This window comes from Natrix helvetica (genome assembly GCF_964273705.1).
Source record: "Natrix helvetica genome assembly, chromosome: 2".
Lineage (NCBI taxonomy): Eukaryota > Metazoa > Chordata > Lepidosauria > Squamata > Natricidae > Natrix > Natrix helvetica.
In genome coordinates, this window is record NC_138552.1 from 232,449,371 (window position 1) to 232,471,161 (window position 21,791).

At 41.5% G+C, this 21,791-nt stretch overlaps 1 protein-coding gene across 1 annotated transcript in view; it reads left to right on the forward strand.

Moving 5' to 3' along the window:
* Positions 1-21,791, forward strand: part of DNAH8 (dynein axonemal heavy chain 8) — a 153,988-nt gene that overhangs the window by 44,331 nt on the left and 87,866 nt on the right. Inside the window, exons 27-35 of the mRNA XM_081940825.1 lie at positions 986-1,112; positions 4,993-5,228; positions 5,329-5,433; positions 5,849-5,962; positions 6,951-7,013; positions 8,872-8,972; positions 14,922-15,059; positions 15,485-15,725; positions 17,399-17,598. Of these exons, the coding sequence (XP_081796951.1) occupies positions 986-1,112; positions 4,993-5,228; positions 5,329-5,433; positions 5,849-5,962; positions 6,951-7,013; positions 8,872-8,972; positions 14,922-15,059; positions 15,485-15,725; positions 17,399-17,598 (1,325 nt within the window). The remainder of the gene's footprint in view (positions 1-985; positions 1,113-4,992; positions 5,229-5,328; positions 5,434-5,848; positions 5,963-6,950; positions 7,014-8,871; positions 8,973-14,921; positions 15,060-15,484; positions 15,726-17,398; positions 17,599-21,791) is intronic.

Below are 21,791 nucleotides of genomic sequence, written 5' to 3' on the forward strand. Positions count from 1 at the left end.
AGCAGTTGTAAATCAGCATTTTCAGCCTTAGCAGTGAGCTTGCTATCCAATAATAGCAATAGCACTTAGACTTACTGTGTATACCGCTTCACAGTGCTTTATAGCCCTCTCTAAGTGGTTTACAGAGTCAGCATATTGCCCCCAACTATCTGGGTCCTCATTTTATCCACCTTGGAAGGATCGAAGACTGAGTCAACCTTGAGCCTGGCGAGATTCGAACTGCCAAATTGCAGGCAGCAATCAGCAAAAGTAGCCTGCAGTACTGCATTCTAACCACTGTGCCACCATGGCTCATGTGTCACTACGGCAATGGTGTATTACACTAAAGGAATTACAAATGTTTGAGGCCTACTTAGAATCAGTTCTCAATAAACTGACATAATTCATTCAGTCATTTATTAAGGATGTACCTCTCCTGGTATTGTTTTTCCATCTGTTTGAAAGCCAGATTTGCCATTTCTTTGACATCCGATACACAGATAGCATCTGCTGGGGAAGAAGGGTGCAGCTAATGGGAAAGACAGTCAGTCATTGAGTAATAATAATACCGTTTTCTCTAATCTCATAAGGATTCTGAGATGAGGGCTGGCTTTAACCCTCTTAAGGTGTTTTTGTATACAGTAGTTATCTCTTTGTAACATTCAGAATCACCAATAAAGTCAAAGAACCAGCTTTGCCAACTGATGTAGGGCTGCACTGCATTATAATACAGAGCAATAGACCAGCTGCAAAGTGGGCCTTCAGCAGCCAAAAAGAAGTTCCTGGATATTCTAGAAATGGGTAGTTGGTGGGAGACATTTCACAGGGGAGACAATGGAGAAGAAGATAGGAATATATCCACGGCTACAAGCAAATCTATAGTTTATGGTTTACCTATAGCAATTCAAAGCATTTTACCTAGTAGAAAGAACCAGAATTGAAATGAAACAGTATCTAAGTTAATTCTACTTAAATAAACAATATTAATGGTTGCAATTCTTCACAGCAATTTTTGGCCAATAATCCATCTCTGACTGAGATCCGATCAGAAATTCTTCATTATGCTACCTTTGAACAAGAAATAGAAGATTTAAAACCAACAGTTTCTGTTGGTCCCATTGAACTCAATACAGGTATGAAATGGAGGCTGCAATATTTGGAAAAGCATCTAACAATGAGAAGACAGAAATATTTGCACAGATAAAATTAGCAAAAAAAGGTGGAATAGTATATATCTTTAAATAATATACATTTGTTAATTTTATGTGAATAGCTGTATCAATATAAATCTGGCCAATTTATACTTCAAAAAATATAAAGACAATAATTAATGAAAAGTTGGGCACAGCAATATTAATATAAATTGACTAAAATATAAACATTATACTTTTAATCTGACCAGTAACAGTTTTCCTGACAAATCTTATATTTAAAAAATGAAATCAATAAAAATAGCAATAAATATGATAAATAGCGCAAAGAAAAACTTTAAAAGGTGGCATTCCACCAGCCCCGGGCCCAGGGAAGGGGCGGCGGGGTGGCAGCAATTATTCGGGAGGACTTAGAGCCGAGGGAGTCTACTGTGCCACAGACGTCCGGATGTGAATCCCTTGTTGTGAAATGGGGGCCTGGGAGACAGTTGGGCCTGCTGATAGTATACCTGGCTCCTCGCTATACATCAGCGGCCCTGCCCGAACTCCTCGAGCTGATCGCATCGGTGGCGGTCGAGACCCCCAAACTTTTAGTGATGGGGGATTTTAACCTGCCATCGATGGGAGAAGCATCAGAGGGGGTTCAGGAGTTCATGGCTTCCATGACAGCCATGGACCTGACTCAAGTGATTCAGGGCCCAACACACGAGGGAGGACACACTCTGGACCTTGTTTTTGTCTCTGGCCAGTGGCTGAGTGATCTGGGAGGAGGGGACTTAACCATCACTCCCCTGTCATGGTCAGATCACTCACTCCTTCGTCTTGACTTCCCTGGTGCTACCTCCCGCTGCGGGGAGGCGGAACCGGAAAGTTCCAGATGGTTCCGCCCCAGGCGCCTGATGGAACTTGATAGGTTCCAGACGGAGCTTGGGCCACCTCCTGTAACCTTGACCCGCCCCCAGGTAGAGGACCTGGTAGTTGCGTGGAATAATGCAACTACTGGGGCCTTGAACCGGGTGGCGCCTTTGCGGCCTCTCCGGCGGCAACGATCCACCCTAGCCCCTTGGTTTACCGAGGAGCTAAGGGTGATGAAATGCCGCAAGAGACGTCTAGAGAGTCGTTGGAGATCCTCTCGCTCCGAATTTGATCGAACACAGGCACGAGCCCATTTAAGGACGTACCTTGTGGCATTGAGAATGGCCAAACGCCAATATTGTGCCATTCTCATTGCATCCGCGGAGAACCGCCCTGCCGCCCTGTTTCGGGTGTCCCACTCCCTCTTGTTTCAGAGGCCGCGGGAGGCCCCTCTACAGGGCAGGGCAGAGGAATTTGGTAAATATCTGCAGGATAAAATCGCTCAGATCCGGAGAGATTGGGTTCCTGTCAGTGATCCAATGGAGACGTCCATGGCGAGTCTTGAGGAATCGATCTGGGAGGAGTTTGACTTGGTTGCCATCGAGGATTTGGACAGATTGCGTGGACGACTGCGACCCACCACATGTTTATTGGACCCGTGCCCCTCCTGGCTTGTACTGGCATCCTGGGAGGTTACACGAGACTGGCTCCTGGGCCTAGTGAATGCTTCGCTGAGCGAGGGGTCTCTCCCGGCCGCCTTGAAAGAGGCGGTGGTGAGACCCTTGCTCAAGAAGCCTTCCCTGGACCCTTTGGAGCTGGCCAATTATCGTCCTGTCTCCAACCTTCCCTTTTTGGCGAAGGTTGTAGAGAGTGTGGTGGCCTACCAGTTTCCACGACATCTGGAGGAAAATGATTATCTAGACCCGCGCCAGTCCGGCTTCCGCCCCGGTCACAGCACGGAGATGGCCTTGGTCGCGTTGGTGGATGATCTCTGGAGGGCCAGAGATAGAGGTTGTTCCTCTTTCCTGGTCCTATTAGACCTCTCGGCGGCTTTTGATACCATCGACCATGGTATCCTGCTGCGCCGGCTGGAGGGGTTGGGGGGCCGGGGCACCGTTTTGCGGTGGTTCGGCTCCTACCTTTCTGACCGGACGCAGCGTGTGTTGGCAGGAGAAGAGAGGTCGACCCTACCCCCCCTTACTTGTGGGGTGCCACAGGGGTCGGTCCTCTCGCCACTCCTGTTCAACACATATATGAAGCCGCTGAGTGAGATCATCCGTGGTTTCGGGGTGGGATACCATCTGTACGCTGATGATACTCAGCTGTACTTTTCCACCCCGAACCACCCCAACGAGGCCATCGAAGTGATGTCCCGGTGCTTGGAAGCCGTACGGATCTGGATGGATGACAACCGACTCAAGCTCAACCCCTCCAAGACGGAGTGGCTGTGGGTACCAGCTCTCCGGTTCAGCCAATTAACTCCATCATTGGCCATTGGGGGCATTCAACTTGCCCCCGTGGAGCGGGCGCGCAATTTGGGCGTCCTCCTGGATGCCCGGCTGTCCATGGATGACCATGTGACAGCCGTGGCAAGGGGGGCGTTCCACCAGGTTCGCCTGGTGCGCCAATTGCGCCCCCTACTGGACCGGGACGCTTTACGCACAGTCACTCATGCGCTGGTGACGTCTCGCTTGGACTACTGTAACGCTCTCTACATGGGGCTTCCCTTGAAATGCACCCGGAGGCTACAGTTGGTCCAGAACGCAGCCGCGTGGGTAATTATGGGGAGTACTAGGTACTCCCATGTGACACCGTTCCTGCGCGAGCTGCACTGGCTTCCTGTGGTCTATTGGGTGCGTTTCAAGGTTTTGATAACAATCTTTAAAGCGCTCCATGGCTCAGGACCTAGTTACTTGCGGGATCGTATTCTGCCCCATACATCCCTGCGACCAATTCGCTCGCACAGAGAGGGCCTCCTCCAGGTGCCGTCCACTAGACAGTGTCGGGGGGTGGCGCCTAGGAGTAGAGCCTTCTCTGTGGCGGGCCCAGCCCTGTGGAATGACCTCCCTCCGGATATTAGGAATACCTCTGACCTCCGCTCCCTTCGTATTAAGCTTAAGACCCACCTATTCCAAGCAGCTGGCCTGGCTCAACTTTGAACTTCGAACTTTGATCCAACCATATTGCTCCTGACGGGTTTTTAAATGGGTATTTTAATTATATTTAATTATCTAGGGGTTTTTAAATACTGTATTTTAATTGTTTTTATTTATCAGCCGACCTCCTCCTTGTGTGTGTGTGTCTCGGTACATGTCTTTGTCATATGTTTGTTTTGTCCACATATTTATTTCATATGTTTCATTGTACGCCGCCCCGAATCCTGCGGGAGAGGGTGCGGCTAAGAAATAAATATTTATTATTATTTATTATTATTATTATGACTCCAACCATAGCCATAAATCAATGACCAATTTTTAAAGAAGAAATGGTCTTTAAAACGCTATACAGAAATTATATTCCATTAATTCCAGTCGTATAATTTTTGCATGCATAATTCCCAATCTCTCTCTCAATCTCTGTGCATCATGAAAACTAGCATATGATTGTACAAAATGTATATCAGCTATTCCAAACAATTAGAGGGAGGAGCTTACGGACTTAGCTTGCTCTTTCAAGTTTGACAAACCACTACTGAGAACATAACAACTGAGCACAGAGACGTGTTTTAAAATCTTTTGAGTTTGAAAGCTTAGGATTTTCAACTAACGTTTCTCAACATTTAGTCTTTTGGGACAAAAATATTTTAGGGAGTTGATGTTCAAACAATAGAAACCCAAAGCTCTTTATGCATGCAAAACGAACAGCACAACTATTTCAGGCCCAGATGATGTGTTGTAAATTTTCTGACAGTACAGTTCTATTTTAGAGCAGTTTGTACAATGCATTTAAGAATGAGGCATTCACACATCAATAGCTTGGCATATGCAGTATTTCAATTTTTCAACAGGGCCGATGAAATTAGCTCTTTCGATTGAAGCAAAAGCATGGAAAATGTTGCTATGTCGCTATTTAAATGAAGAATACAAGAAAAAAATGCAAGACATGATAAGTTTTATAACGGAGTATCTGAAAAAATTATCTCGACCAATTCGGGATTTGGATGATGTCCGTTTTGCTATGGAAGCTCTGTCCAATATACGTGATAAAGAAATAGAAATGGATATGATAATGGGGCCCATTGAAGTAAGTTTCTTAAAAGCAAGAACTAATTGAAACAAGTTTTTTTTTAAAAAAAACAAGAGTGCTCAAGGGTGTGAATCGTGTAATACTGATTTTGTTTTAGGAAGCCTACACAATTTTATATAGATTTGAAGTTGAAGTAACAAAGGAAGAATCAGAAAGTGTTGATACATTACGGTACTCTTTTAATAAGCTTCAGAGCAAAGCAGTAAGTATGTCAAAATAGCCTATTATAAAATAATAGTTTATTAATATAAATTCACAATATACAAAGTAGATAAAATTGTTCTATAATAGCAATAGACCTGGTATATGGACCTCTACAAAATTCTAAGACTACCTACAAATTTTTATTTGCCCAAATCTATACCTTAACTTCATAGCCTCAGGGTTTCAGTCAATTTATATAATCCTCCAAGATTTTCAGTTTAAAGTTTTTTTTTGCATTCCCAAATCACTTATTTTCCTCAAATCTTGCCAATACTGGATCATTTCTGTTCTCACAGTTCTGCATTTAAATAAAATTAATAACAATCTACTGAGTCTTTAGATTTGAGGAAATATATATAACTATAATCATAACTATTTTTCATTCTTACTACAGATATTTATTTCTGTTTCAGGCTAGTGTTCAGGATGAACTAATTCAAGTCCAGCCCAAGTTTAAGGGTCAGCTTCTGGAGGCAGTTGAGGTTTTCCGTGAAGATGTGTCAGGTTATGAAGTAGCATATGAGACGGTAACTTGATTTATATGGGAGTTGTGGAGAAACTACAGCTGGTTGTTTTAACTAAAATATTTACTTCTAGATATTTAAAATACTAAATTGTTAATGCTTGAAATCTAATTACTTTATGACTAGGACTCAATCCTATAGATTGAAGAAAACTTAATCCAACTATAATAACGTACTGAGTTATTAATGATTCCAATAACTTACTGTGGCCTAACTGAAATAACAAGTAGCAATATACAAAGATTCATTAAAAATGTAAACATTAAATATTTCTGGGCTTAACAGGAATTTTGCGGACTAAAGCTGTTAAGGTCAAATACAGAGAGCTGGAAATCAGAATAATTCATTACCATAACAAAGGACCAGAAACATCTGTTCTTCCCAGTCCAGAGTGTGAAGATCTTAGGCCTTAATAAGTAGCACGGGTGGAAGGAAGTGACTTCAAACTTGTTTTTTCTTCCACCATAAATATGGATTGGATGTCAGTCTTGGCAATTGTTAGATTTATTCATAGCCAGCGTTTCTAGTTTTTGCAATAAATAAAGCTAGCTTATCAATGTTTATCCTCGAATCACTGTGTTGCAAAACTTGTGGTGTCAGTATTGTCTTGATTAAAAACTGATATGAATGAAGTAATCCAATTAAAAAAGAAAAACTTTTGATATTGTTGTGTCACAAACATGGAATAAATATGTAAATAAAATAATTATACCTAGTAGAGCTTTGAAGTATTTCAAATTTAATTCTCAAACTGTACTTTGGAACATTATATACTGTACAACCTGTACCGTTTCACATAACTGCTATGAAGAATTAAATCCAAAGTGCTACACAGTTGTAACAACTACACAAATAATATAAAGCATAATGGTCTATAATATTAAATTTCCACACCCTAGTGATTGTATGTCTCTGTTGAAAGAATGTGAGAACAGAACATAGGATTCAATCTTATCAGATAATTAGTTTTGATTCATTTTGTGTATTTTAGGAAGGACCAATGGTTCCAAATACACCACCTCAAGAAGCTAGCAATAGATTACAGATATTTCAGGTAAAATTTTATTGAGTGTTAAATTGAGTAGCAAGAGACCTATTAGTTCTCTCAAAAGGAAATTATTTCAATTTATATTCTACTGAATGTTGCTTTTGAAAATTCTGTTTTATCTTGGAAGCTATAAAAATTATTAATGCACTTTTTAAATAAAAGATAACATTTTGTGCAATTGAATTGAGAACCTTGAGAACATTTTGTATATTGTGTATTCTGAAGTTACAATAAGGTTAGTTGGGGTTTTTTTATCTGATTTGTTCCATTTGAGCAGTTACAAAGCAAATAGATATATCTCTATTTAATAAAAATATTGCAGCAAATTGACAGTCAATACATGAGTAGATTTATTGCTAAATGTATTTTGTTTTTCATTTATTCCACTGTCTATTCAGTCATATTTCTTGATATTTTATTTTCTATTATAATAATTTTGTGGCTCATCTTTTACATGGCACTTTGAGAGCCATTGGGCTAGCCTGAATCTTGCATAGCTATTTAACTTTGTGACGTATAAGATCTTCTACTGGACAACAAGATAACCAAATAGATAAACTATTAGGTTTGGGGTATAATTTCATCCCTCTATAGAGTATGTTGTTTTCTCTTTTTATGTATACATGTATTCAGGCGTATATAGAATGATTCATCTTTCTTATTCTCTTCACCAAATACTATAGTATAGGTTAGTTTGCAGAATTATACAATGTACATCTTACAATGGACTGTAAAGATCACCTAGTCTAACCCTTACTAGAGCATTCCTGACAGATGGCTATCTAATGCCACTACTAGAGTATTCCTGACACTTGGCTATCCATATTCTGTTTATACATCTTCTCAATCTTAATTGCACTGTGGAATATCTGATGAGATTAATGCAGTCTCATATGTTACTTGGGAAGCTGTTTTTCAAGTCCCATTGTTGTAACTGCTCAGGAGAAGATGGAAGGAATTGGACGGAGTTGGAGTGTGGCTGAATTGGTATATTGAGGGTGTGAGAATGATTACTGGTGATAAGTAGATATATACAATGGATGTGAATATGCATATGGTGGCAGGACTAGTCAACCCTATCTATTTTCATAAATTAAAGAGGTCATTGAATTTCTAGCTAGAATGGGAGGAAGGAGTGAAGACACTGGCAAGCTTCCTACAGGGCAGGAAGTGATGCAGACCTGACACTACCACCCTCCCCTCAAATCCCTGAAGTCTTTATCTGGCTGTTCCCAAGAACAGGCACAAGGAACCAGAATGGCATTGTGAACTGATCAGAGTTGCTTCTTTATTGTTGCTAGCCTATTTACAAGAATCTAATTCTAACCAGACTCACTGCATTTTCTTGGGAACAGCCAGATAAGGACTTTAGGAATTTTGTTTGTGTGTGTGTGTGTGTGTGTGTGTGTGTGTAAGTGAGTGAGCTTTGTGTCACTTCCTACTGTGCAAAGAGTCTAAGCTCACTAGCCTCTTCACACACAAACACACACACACACACACACAGCTGGGGATTCCACCTCAGGACAATAGATATGGCTAGATATTGGGTGGAAGATCACTGGGGAATTTCAGCGTCTGAGACTGGAACATAAAAAACATGCTTGGAGAAGGCAGTGTTCATGTAGTCAACAGGAATTGAGCTTATGCCTTATTTGATAACACATACATCTGTATAAGGCAAATTTTGAATATATTTGTATTATATGCAGATGTGTATAAGAGTATGTGAGTGGCCCCATCTATTTTTTCATTTGGTTCTACATACTACTGACATTTAGCTATCAAAATGTTAGCCCACCCCAAAAGGGGGTGATTATTTGTGAATGATCTAAACTATTAATTTCTCTATATTTTTATTTATTAGGCAAACTTTGATGAGCTCTGGAGGAAATTTATTACATATTCATCTGGTGAGCAGCTATTTGGATTGCCTGTCACAGACTATGAAGTTTTGCATAAAATCAGGTAACTGTGGAAAATTGTTCTGCCTGCTGGAATAGTTAAGGTTTTGCTAAAACACAAGACTGGAAAAAAGATATTTGCACAAAATTGTAGCTACTATAGAGTAGTTTATACTGGCGCTCCAATGTAGTTTTCAAAACTGTGCCTGTCCCAAACTGTGGCAAAACAAAAGGAATCATAAAGTCAGTGGGGGGAAAAAACAGTAATTAAGGGACCAACTTTGTGTAAAAGTAAATATGGCAGCAGAATTTTTAAAAACCCTGATGAATATCTGTGATAAGAGAAAACATGTGTTAAAAGACACATAGAAAACCTAAGTAGGAAAAGCACACAAAGCATAGTTTTTATAATTCTTTGTAACCTTTTAGCTGTGATGCTGCTCTTAGGTCAGTATTTTTCAACTTCAGCAAATTTAAAATGTGTGGACATCAATTCCTGAGGCCATACATCTTAAGGTTGTTGAAGTTAAGAAACACTGAACTCGGTTACAAGATTAATGTGCATGAAGGGGAATATACGAGAGGACCAATTGGCAAAATTCTTTTTTTAAAATAAAAGTTATTTTTTATTTTTTATTTTCAAAACAAACACAACACATCCTTCTTTACATACTGTAGAAAGTGTATCAGTTGGTTACAAAAAGGCTTACGTGCATCTCTTCCACAGTCAACAAACAAAATTCATATTAAATCAAGTATTTATACATGTTACCATCATCATACCTCCATTTTCATTTGACTATAATTGTTTAAATATCCTTCATCATAAAATATACCAAGATTTAATACATAACCACATGTATTAAATCTTGGTATATTTTATGATGAAGGACATACTGGCATTTCATTTGCTATTTCTAAAATCCTCCAATAATACTAAATCCTTACGTCCTATTCTAGCTAAACATCCATATTTAATAACAAAGTTTTCTAATCCTTCTCTCCAAATCACTATTTACAATTTACATCCCATTTCCTTATGTTGTACCCATACATATATATAGTGTATAGCAGTTTATAACAAACAAATAAAAAAACCAGAAAAGTATATTAAGAACAATCATTATAAAAGTATAAAATAATAGGGACCAAAGGGTCATAAAAAGGAAGATTTTAGTTTTATCACAGTGCATTGGCAAAACCTTAGTTCAGATCCTTATCCAGCCATGATGCTCTACTAGGGTTTTAGCATGTCTCAACCTAACCACTCTCAAAATCTTGCTATGCTATGAAATGTCTCCAGAAAAGTACATCTACAAAATCCTTAATTTGAATCAGTTATGATTTATTATTTAGACTTTTATGCCATGCTTCCTAAGATTTCCAGTTTCAGAATGGGTGTTGGTTTTTTACCTGATATGCCCTTTCTCTGGGCAGGTGGAGACAGCAGCCATGCACGGGTTAACTCTGTCATAGCACCTGAGGTGTATCCTCCCGCTTCTTTGACAAAGTTGATAAGTAGACTGCTGTGCTCTATTCGAGTGCTCTCAAGTGATCAGCACTCCAAAATCCTTCTTTGCCATCCCTCTATGACCTAGGCCCGCACGGAGATCAGGGTGGGGATGGCTGCTGTCTCCACCTGCCCAGAGAAAGGGCGTATCAGGTAAGAAACCAACACTCATTCTCCAAAGTTGGTGAAGACAGCAGCAATGCATGAGACATACCAAAGCTTGGCCTGTCCACAGGTGGGATTACATCTGGCCTAGATATCCGATGAGGGAAGCACGTGTTGTAGAGCCTGCCTTCCGAAGGCTGCATCCGCCAATGCGTACTTGTCTAATTTATAGTGGCAAATAAATAGTGTTGGAGTAGTCCAGGTGGCCGCCCTGCAAATTTCCTCTATGGAGGCTTGCGTAGTCCATGCTGCAGAAGTTACCACACTGCTAGTTGAGTGTGCTGTGATGTTAGATAGTGGAGTGAAGCTATGAGCTTGATAAGCCTTCGAGATGGAAGACCTGATCCAGCGCCCAATAATGAAAGATGAGGCCTTAAGTCCCTTGTTGGTGGAATGAAAGGAGATGAAAAGATCCTCAGTACGTCTGAAGTCAGCTGTCCTACTGATATATACCTTGAGGGCGCGGCACACATCCAGCATGTGCCACTTTCGTTCGAGCATGTGCGTTGGATTGGGACAAAAATTAGGAAGAACCAGGTCTTGACATCTGTGGAAAGCCAAACTTACTTTAGGAACGAAGGTGGGGTCGAACCGAAGGATGACGTACAGGTCAGATCTGATGGACAGCGCCGCCAATTCCAAGACTCGCCTTGCCAAGGTGATGGTGACTAAGAACACCACCTTCAGCATGAGATGCTGTAGGGAGGAAGACCTCAAAGGTTCAAATGGTGGTTCGGTGAGGAAGTCTAGGACTTTGGCCAGATCCCACGTAGGGAATCTATGGATGACCGGAGGGCTTAAGTTAGAGGCGCCCCAGAGGAATCTCTGCAAATGTGGGTGCAAGGAGAGTGGTTCAGAATGATGCAGTGTGAGAACTGAGGAGAGTGCCGCAACCTGCCGTCTGAGGGTGTTAGGAGAGAGCCCTGTGTCAAGGCCAAGTTGCAAGAATTCTAAGACGTCAGCTACCAAAGCTGTGAGCAGAGCAATCACTCAAAGGTGGCACCATGCACCAAACTGCTGCTAAGTGGTGTTGTAGATTCTATTAGTAGAGGGGCTCCAAGACACTCGAATTGTCCTTATTACCTTATCGGAGAGCTTAGCCACTGTTAAGGCCGACCGCTCAGCCTCCAGGTGGTTAGATGAAGCCATTGGAGGTCAGGGTGATGAATGGACCCCAGTTGAAGAAGAGACTCTAGCATGGGGAGGTGCCAAGATGGACCCACTGATAGATTGATTAGGTCCACATACCATGGTCGATGCGGCCAGTGGGGGGTTGATGAGAATGAGCTCCGTCTCCTCCTCTAGCATTTTGCGTATCACTCTCTGTATCCGGGGGAAGGGAGGGAAGACATACAGAAGCCTGGAAGGCCATATGCACCTCAAGGTGTCCATCCCTTCCACTCCTGGTGTCAGGTACCGAGCAAAGTACCTGGGAAGTTGTGTGTTGGACCGAGTTGTGAAGAGATCCAGGATGGGAACCCCATACCTCGTGGTCAACTGTCTGAAGATGCAATGGTTCAGGTTCCATTCCACTGGGTCAATCGTTATGTGACTTAACCAGTCTGCCTGTGTGTTGTTGATGCCTGAAATATGTTCCACACAGAGGGAGAGCAGGTTGGTTTCCACCCAGATCGCCAGGCGAAATGCCAAGTCCATAAGTGAGATGGCCCTCGTCCTCCCCCCTGGCGGTTGACATGTGCCTTGCTCGTCATGTTGTCTGTGAGAATCAGTATGTGGGAGTTGCGTACTGATGACTGAAAGTGGAGGAGGGCCAGGTGGATCACCCTTGACTCCAGACAATTCATGCTGTGGACTAGGTCAGAACTGGACCACAGGCCTTGGGCCACCTGAGAGTCTAGGTGAGCACCCCACCCAATGAGACTAGTGTCAGTCATGATGACAAGATGCTGGGGTTCCCTGAAGAGGGACCCCCGGGACATGGCCGGGGAGACCCATCAGTCTAGAGATTTGATCACCTCTGGAGTCAATCTGACCTTCACCGAAGAGACGCTGCTGTTGGTCTTCTGGAATGGCAACAGGAATCACTGGAGGCAGCGATTGTGAAGCCGTGCCCATGGGATGATGGAGAAGCATGAGACCGTCTTCCCTAGCAACTGAGACAGTTGGATCAGCGGAACCTGTTGCTTGCTCCTCACTTCATTAGCCAGGTCCCAGAGACTGACCTGACGCTCTAGAGACAGGAAAAGACCTTCCCCTGAACAGAATCAGACTTTGGCACGATAAAAAGATGAGAGTAAAACCCTTGGCCCGCCTGGCCTGGAGGCATAGGCTGAATGGCCGGAATGTGGAGCAGGTGGTGGATAGCCTGTTCCACCAGGAGCCTCTTGAGAGGATCCCTGGAGACCGGGCATGTGACAAAGTGGTTTGGAGAGCTGGAGGGCAAGTCCAAGGTTAGGCCGAATCCGATGGTGGACCTGACCCACATGTTGTTGGTGATGTCATCCCAATGATCCGTGAAGGCTGCCAATTGGGAGGGACTCCAGGCAGTCATTTCTGCCTCTTAATGGAGTGGTTGGAATCATCCCTGAAAGATTTCCTGGGGGGAAATCACTGACTGTTCCTGCCTGATCTACTGGAGAAGGAGGGTCCCTGTCTGGGAGGGGCCTGATGTTGCAGATGGGAGTTTGAGAAACCCCCGCCCTGCCCTCAAAAGGGCTGCCTACGGTAAAAGGACTGGTTTCTACCTTCCTGCTTCTTGGTTGCAGTTTGAAGGACCTTGCGTTTGTCCTTAGACTCCACCAAGAGAGGTTCTAGTGGAGGGCAGAAAAGGAGATTGGTGGAGTAAGAAGAGGAGGCTCTCCTCCACTTAGCTCTGGCATCAGCATTCCACTGCTTAAGCCAGATACACTTAGACACAAAATGGGCCGCATCTAGAGATGCATCTTCAGTGTATTCTAAGGCTGCCTTCAATTTATTGATGTCCCTGCGGGCTCTGGAATCCCCAGAAGGGAGTCTCTCCTGGAGCTGCCTCAGCCAAAGGAGAGCTGATCTACTGAAGAATAAGGCTGAGGTTGCAGCACGGATGGCCCATGCAGAGGCTTGATGCCCTTTAATGAGCGTCTGTTCAAGCTTCTTGTCCTCTGGGTGAAGGGAATCTTCTGGGGCGGCCAAAGCTGCATTAGGAGAGGACAAACTCACCACCGGTAAGTCAATGGAGGGCACCTCCACCTTGGGTTAGACAAAGAGTTGGTCAGTGGTGTCCGCTTTGTCCGGATCTATTCCCTGGGATGCCTTGTGAGCCGGCATCCCAGGGAATGAGAGCAAAGAGAGCGAAAAACAGCTGGTTTAAAAAGACCAACAAAGGTAGGTGGGCTGGGGGTAGGCCCTCGTCTTCTGACAGGTCTGAATCCCTGGCGGGGTGTTCCTCCTCTCCAAATACCAATGGTTGGCCGGAGGTACCAGGAAGCTCGTGGGATTAGGAGGCCGAATGTTCATCGTTCCTGTGTCTGGAACCAGAAGAAGACCTGCATGGAGTAGAATAACAAGAAGACCTGTGCTGGAGCCACGCTGCAATGTACCTTTCAATGGCATCCAAGATAATGTTAGCCATACCTGGAGTGTAAGGAACAGGCCTGAAGGGAGGGGACCCAGAATCCTGGGACAGGAGATCCTGCTCAGGGATCAAACTCCTATCATCTCCTGACTCCTCCCCGCTGGGGTTGGGGTCGTCTGTGCCCCTGGCCTCCTCAGGCGGCAGCAGTGGTGGTGGCAGAGGCAGTTTTGGCGGTAATGGCAGTTTCAGCAGCGATTTCAGCGGTGAGCAGGAAACTGTCGATAAGGCGGTGGCCTCCAATGGCCGATGCCCAGCAATGAAGCAGCACGGGAGCTCCTTGAAGCTGCTGCAGCCACAAATGGAGGTCCAGGAAGGCTGGAGGCCACAGAGTCACCTCGTGGGCCTGCTTCCCTTCATGCCTCAGGAGGGTTGCTGGGATTCTGCACCCACTAACGCCGCTGAGTTGGTGATCGCTGCCTTACTCAGGACAATTTGAGGCAGGGAGTCTTTAAAGTAGATTTTTTTTTAAAGGATAGCCAATTATTTGTATTTTTTTGAATCCAAGTTTGAGGAGAAAGCAGTTAGCACAGCCAGCCCAAGATCATCTGAGTCTAAAAAAGCAGAAGGATACACCTCAGGTGCTATGATGTCATTTTGTAGACTCAGTCCTATTGGATACTGGCAGAGTTAACCCATGCATGGCTGCTGTCTCCACCAACTTTGGAGAATTGCCTATACTTTTCTAATCACATTGTGGTATAAGCAGAAAGAATGCTACCGTAATAGTTTTACTATAATTAATCTTGTCCCTTTTTCTCCTACAGGAAAGAGTTGAGTTTGCTTCAAAAGTTATATGGTTTGTATGATACTGTGATGAACAATATAAGTGGCTATTATGAAATTCTTTGGGGAGATGTTGATATTGAAAAAATCAATGCTGAACTTTTGGAGTTTCAAAACAGGTGAGATTGCTTCCTATATAAACATCTGCACTCAACTTTTAACTGTAACACTAATTTCTGATAATTCTATATCTTATCCCACAATAGATTTATTCATGTTAAAGGCTAGCATTGGAACCACTCATGGAATCCCTTCTGAAGTTCTCTAAGTAATGCAATGGTTCAAATTGAGGGAAATTGCCTATTTGAAAGGGAAGAGAACCATGCAGTCACTGAGATAGTTCAGCTGTTGTTGCTATGCACCTTTCTGTAGGCTAAATCTGCCGTTCTTTAAGAGGCAATGCACAAAAGTGTAATTTTTAAGGAGTGCTTTTAGATTATTTCATATAGTTTCATTTTTGTTCAGATAGTTGCCCCACTTTTCTCTTCATTCTTCTTTTTTTCTTTTAGAATAGTACTTTTATTGCTTTTTTTTCCAATGAAAGGTGCCGTAAACTACCTAAAGGGCTTAAAGACTGGCAAGCATATTTAGATCTTAAAAAACGAATAGATGATTTCAGTGAGTCTTGTCCACTGCTGGAAATGATGACCAACAAGGCTATGAAACTAAGACACTGGAACCGGATTTCTGAAACAACTGGGCACCCATTTGATGTGGAATCTGATTCCTTTTGCCTTCGGAATATCATGGAAGCACCACTTCTCAAGCATAAAGATGATATTGAGGTAGCCTTCCCTATTGCTGCATTTTAAATTTAACATCAGGAAACATACTGTTAATGCTTTTATCTGGTGTTTATTTTTTACAATGAGTGATTTTAATATTTTTCAACATTTTTATGTTGTAAGCTGCCCAGAGTTATTAGATATAAGATGGGCAGCAAACAAATTTTATAAATAAATAAACACACATACACACACACCACAAAAATGTATGTCTCTGTATGTATAGGAGGAGGATGATAATACATAATGTAATTGTGCATTATCCTAATAGGAAATAAATTATAATGAAGATTTTTTTCCCATTTAAACATTTATAAGTGTCCTTGTACATTATATACTGTATTTTAATATTTGATTGATTTGACCTACCAAAACCATGTGAACTCATAAAACGATATATTGTTTAGGCATAATATTTTCCTGTACTGATAGAATTAATGGGACTGTCAGATAGAATGGTTTTGCTTTTTTGCACTTTTGCTGTGAGTCACTGTTGATATTGTATCTGAAATTATTATAATATCCAAATGACTGAGCTTAATGCAAAAGACTTCAATAACAACAGGAAGTAAAACTGTATTGTTAGTACAACAAAAAAGGCAAAAAATGAGGCAAAAATGTTAAGCAGGATTTTCTTGAAACTCACCTCCTGCCTCAATGAAGCCCATATTTTAAGGTGTAATGTTAATGTTTCAAATTCTCCTAAGAACTTAACTATATCAACATGTCAAGTTTTTCTACGTGCATGTTTTGTGCCGATTTCCATGTTATATGCTCATCATTTCTACGTTTTAAAACATTGTTACATTTGTTTATAATGACATTTTCAACTCAAAGGCTATTGATACGCCGAAATTACTTAGTGAGATGAGTGATACCTAAGTGATGAGTGATGAATAATAAAATGTCTTGATATTCAAAAAATCTTTTCTATGGTTTTGGTTTCATTAAGCAATCAATTAGTTCTTTACCAGGCATAGTTAAAAGTTTCTGAGGTATATCACGAATATAATACTTTTTAAAGCAGTCTAAAAGAGTAACCTAAGATTGCATACTTGGATTAAAATGAAGATATCACCACTTTTATTCCTCAATTGTAAACTACCCATATGTCAAGAATCTTATACATCCATGAAATAGTTTATTATTTATTTGCCAAATTTAGGTACTACACATCTCATTCTCAAAGGAGGAGGAGGAGTAAAAGTCTATATAGTGATATAGGTAAAATGATTCTCTCCACCTCAGGAATGTCTGTGCAGTATTTTTTTTACAATTGACCTTCACTTTCTAGAGATCAGGTTGTCTGAAGTGTACAAACTCAATTTATGGCTCAGTATCCTTCCTTTTATTGGCTTTTCTTGTTTTTATTGACCCGGGGTCACCATTGTCAGGCAGAGAAATGGAGGGAATATGCAATGTTAGCTTCTACCCCATTCCCAAGTGCTTCTTGGTATTTTCGTTGGCCTATATAAGCAAGTGCTTATTTCCCTAAGGATACCTCTTTAGTTAATTCATATTTTAATCCAATTAAATATGGTGATTCTTCTGTCATAGCATGACATTTTTCCATGAAAGAAGGTTTAGTTTTTTTGCCATGTGTTTATAACTTGCTTTAAAGATGTATGCACTTTATGTTTTGCATAATTTAAGGGTATTTCTTTTTGGGACAGGACATCTGTATATCTGCTATTAAAGAGAAGGATATTGAAGCGAAGCTGGCGCAAGTAGTGGATAGCTGGGCGTACCAGGTCTTGAGCTTTTCAGCATTCAAAGGAAGAGGAGAGCTCCTTCTCAAGGGAACAGAATCTTCTGAAATTATCACAATGATGGAGGACAGCTTAATGGTCCTGGGTTCTCTGCTGAGTAACAGGTAATCATTAAAAAAAATAATTATTTCTACTGAATATACGTGTGTGTGCGTGTGTGTGCGTGTGTGCGCACGCGCATGTGTGTATTGTGTCACAACCCCTGGTATGCCCAAATATGGGAGGGAACACACTGCTTCCCTTTTCTATCCTTCGGCTCACTCCAGGAGACCATCCAGGCAGAAAACCATATTTTTAATGTTGCCTTTGTTACATTTGTGTTGTATTTGTGCTGATGAATAAATAATGGCTAATACATCTGCCTAATATGTAATACAGCCCAGGTTCAAATCCCAGTAAGGGTATGGCTAGCTGATGAGAGCTAAATAGCTTGAAATAGATCTATACTGGTCTCCCTTTATTTATTTATCAGCACAAATACAACACAAATGTAACAAAAGCAACATTAAAAATATGGTTTTCTGCCTGGATGGTCTCCTGGAGTGAGCCATAGAAAAGGGAAGCAGTGTTTTCCCTCCCATATTTGGGCATACCAGGGTTTGTGACACAATACATACCTATTTCCCTGGCTTAGCTGATAAAGGAGGAGAGCCTGTGGCTTAGTGGCTAATACATCTGCCTAATATGTAATACAGCCCAGGTTCAAAGCCCAGTAAGGGTATGGCTAGCTGATGAGAGCTAAATAGCTTGAAATAGATCTATACTAGTCTCTCTTTATTTATTTATCAGCACAAATACAACACACACAAACACATATAAACACATACACACACATACATACACACACGCACACACTTTATTTGTCATTGTACATTTACACATAAAACGAAATTCACGTAACACCCAGAGACCAGTTGCAACACCCATAACAATCCCCAAAACTCACCCCCACCCATCAAAACAAAAACAAAAAACTCTGCCCCTGAATCACCCAAACATCCACATAACAGACCAAGTAGTGCTGTCCAATAGCTCACTAATGGTGACCATTTAGTTCATTGTTAAGTGCAATTATAGCTCTGGGATAAAAACTATTCAGAAGACATGTGGTCCTAGTTTGAATTGTTCTATATCTTCTGCCAGAAGGCAACAGTCTAAAAAGATTGTGAGTAGGATGGGAAGAGTCTCTGAGGATGTTATGCAACTTCCTCAAACAGCGAGATGTGAAGATGTCATCCAGGGCTGGTAGCTGGAGCCCAATGATATTCTGGGCAGTTTTAATAATTCTCTGTAGAGCTTTTTTGTCTGCTGCAGAGCTGCTCCCATACCATGCAAGAATGCTGTATATCAGGACACTCTCAATGGTGCTGCGATAGTAGGACAGAAGTAGATGCTGAGATAGATTTATCTTCCTTAGCATTCTCAGGAAGTACAGCCTCTTCTGTGCCTTCTTCACAAGCATGTTAGCATTCATGGTCCATAAGAGGTCCTCTGAGATATAAATGCACAGAAATTTAAAGCTACCAACCCTCTCCACCTCCTTGCCATTTATGTACAATGGTATGTACATAATGATATGTTTTCATTATTGAGGAACTGCCTTTTGTTTCCAAGATAGGAAGGCTGGCACAGTTGGCATTAGCCATACTGATTATTTGTTTAGAAAATGAGGAAAGGGAGGCTTGATTTAATCTTGCATCTTTGCAAACAGATGCTCAGCTGCCATCAAAACTGATAGCAATTACTGCAAAGTTATCAAATGTATGTGCCTCTCCAAACTAGCAAAGACACTGTCAGAGTGTGTTGTTGCATGAGGTTTTGTAACCCCTTCGGGGTAAAGAAATTACATCTAGCAAAACAGCCCTTGCATTCAAGCAAATTTGTACTTTTTAATTATTGTTGATATCAGAGCTATATTGCAAATATACCCCTCTATAAATCGGTGATGTAGTTGAGCTGGGCAAAGCAGCTGTGCACCTTTTCCCAGTTTATATGTTGAGAGGTATAAAAGACAACATGCCATCAAGTTAGCAAGCTGGTGAAAATATGGAAAAGTTGATTGGAATTGAATGGAATGGAAAAGAATATTATCTTTATATAATAAGAAATATTATAGATAACATTGTCATATTATCTTTGCATCTAAGGTTACAATTAGAGTTAGGGTTATTTCAAGACATGGCCAAAAATTAAAGCTATGGATAAATTCCTAGAGGCTTATTAAAGAAACCAACATTGACATGTTTGTGGACATCAGTAAAATAAGGATGAGACATTGACAGCTTTTTGTTTGGAGTTGATTGTGGACAACAGTAAAATACACAGAAAATCTCATTGCCAATGAAAATGAATCAAGGAATAGGACAGTGGTGAAATTCATTTTGTTTTACTACTGGTTCTGTGGCCATGGCTTGGGGAGCATGGAATGGCTTGGTGGGTGTGGCTTGGTGGGCATGGCAGGAGGATACTGCAAAATCTTCATTCCCACCCCACTCCAGGGGAAGGTTACTGCAAAATGCCCATTCCCACCCCACTCTGGGGCCAGCAAGAGGTGGATTTGCTGGTTCTCTGAACTACTCAAAGTTTCAGCTACCAGTTCTCCAGAACCTGTCAGAATCTGCTGGATTTTACCCCTAGAATAGGGTTTGGATTAGGTTTACTTGCAGACATGGCCAAAAACTAATGCTATGGATAGATTCTTAGAGGCTTATTAAAGTAACCAACAGTGACATCTTTTGTTCAGAGTTGTTTGTGGACCACAGTAAAATACATGGGAAAATCCCAATTCCAATTCCAATTCCAATGAATCTAGGGTTAGGGTTAGGTTCACTTGAAGCCATAGCCAAAAACTAATGCTAGGGATAGATTATTAGTAGTTTTCTAAGGAATGTGACATTGACAGCTTTTCATTCAGAGTTGTTTATTGATCACAGTAAAATACATGGAAAATTCCATTTGAATGAAAATGAATCTATGGTTAGGTTAGGTCTACTTGGAGTCATGGCCAAACACTAATGCTAAGGATAGATTCTTAGCAGTTTTCTAAGGAAAGAGATGTTGACAGCTTTTCATTTGGAGTTGATAGTGGAACACAGTAACCTCCCATCTGTATGCAGATTCATCAGCATCTCAAATGATACCAATGGCTGATGTATCATTCACAAACTTCAGTACTTTAATTAGATGAAAAGGAACAGAAGATGGAATATGAAGCTGCATTCCTTGGATAACAGTATTTCTATATGCTAAAGGCCTGGCAACCCCCAAGTTTTATTTATTTCTCTCATTCTGACTATGACTATTATAGAGCAGAAGTTATTTGACATTATGCATCATACTCAGTTTTATACTAAAAAAGTTTTTTATTTGTGCACCTCAAGAGTTCTTTAGCTGAATTGTATTAAGAGAAGCATTTTGTGGAAAGATCCCTGCCACAACCAAATGATTGTTACAGAAAGTCTTTTATCTCCATGAAACAATGAAAACTGATCACCAAGTGTTCTAACTATTGTTCCTTAGTTTTGATTATTATGGCATAGTTTTGATTTTTTGCTTCTATTAAGTTTTAATCATCATCTGATTGCTCCTTACAGCAGAGATGAAATTTGCGGTCTATATAGGAACTCTCAAATGTGTGCCTAACTCAAAGGAAAGATTGCCATAGCTTTTACTCACATTATTTTACAGTGCTGAAAAAAGGGTCATGGCATTCAGCCCATTTGGCCAGTGGGAAATGAACAACTTTGTAACACATTGTTGTGGCCCACTTGTGGTCAGCAGATCTGGCAACAGAGTTGGAGAGTGAGGAGGTTGGGAAGGAACATAGGTCAATCCTGGGGGCTGAGGAAAGCTCAGACGAGGGCTCTGCGGGGGAGGCAGAGAGGGAGCTAGACAGCAGTGAGACAGAGGAACAGCTGGAGCCTGTTCCCAGTGTGCGCATGTGCAGAGCTGCCAGAAGACAAGAACAATTAAGAAAGCAGGGTCAACTTGGGGGTAAAGTCACACCTTGGAGGTGATTGGCCCCTCCCATAGGAAACAAAAGAAGAGCAAATGGGGAGTGGGCTTTTGCAGGAAACAATTTGTTCCTTTAGTCGTTTCAAGAGTGGAAAGTTCTGTTTGTGACTATAAGAGACTCTGTGCCAAGTGTTGCCTTGCTCTGTGTTTGGAAACTAGTTATCTGGCAGCTCGCCAAACAAGATAGGATTCGTGTTGATAAATATTCCTCTGAAAGACTGTTTGCCAAGCCTGGCTGACTGTGCATGGAAGGAATTCACAGTCATGTAAATAAAAGATGTTT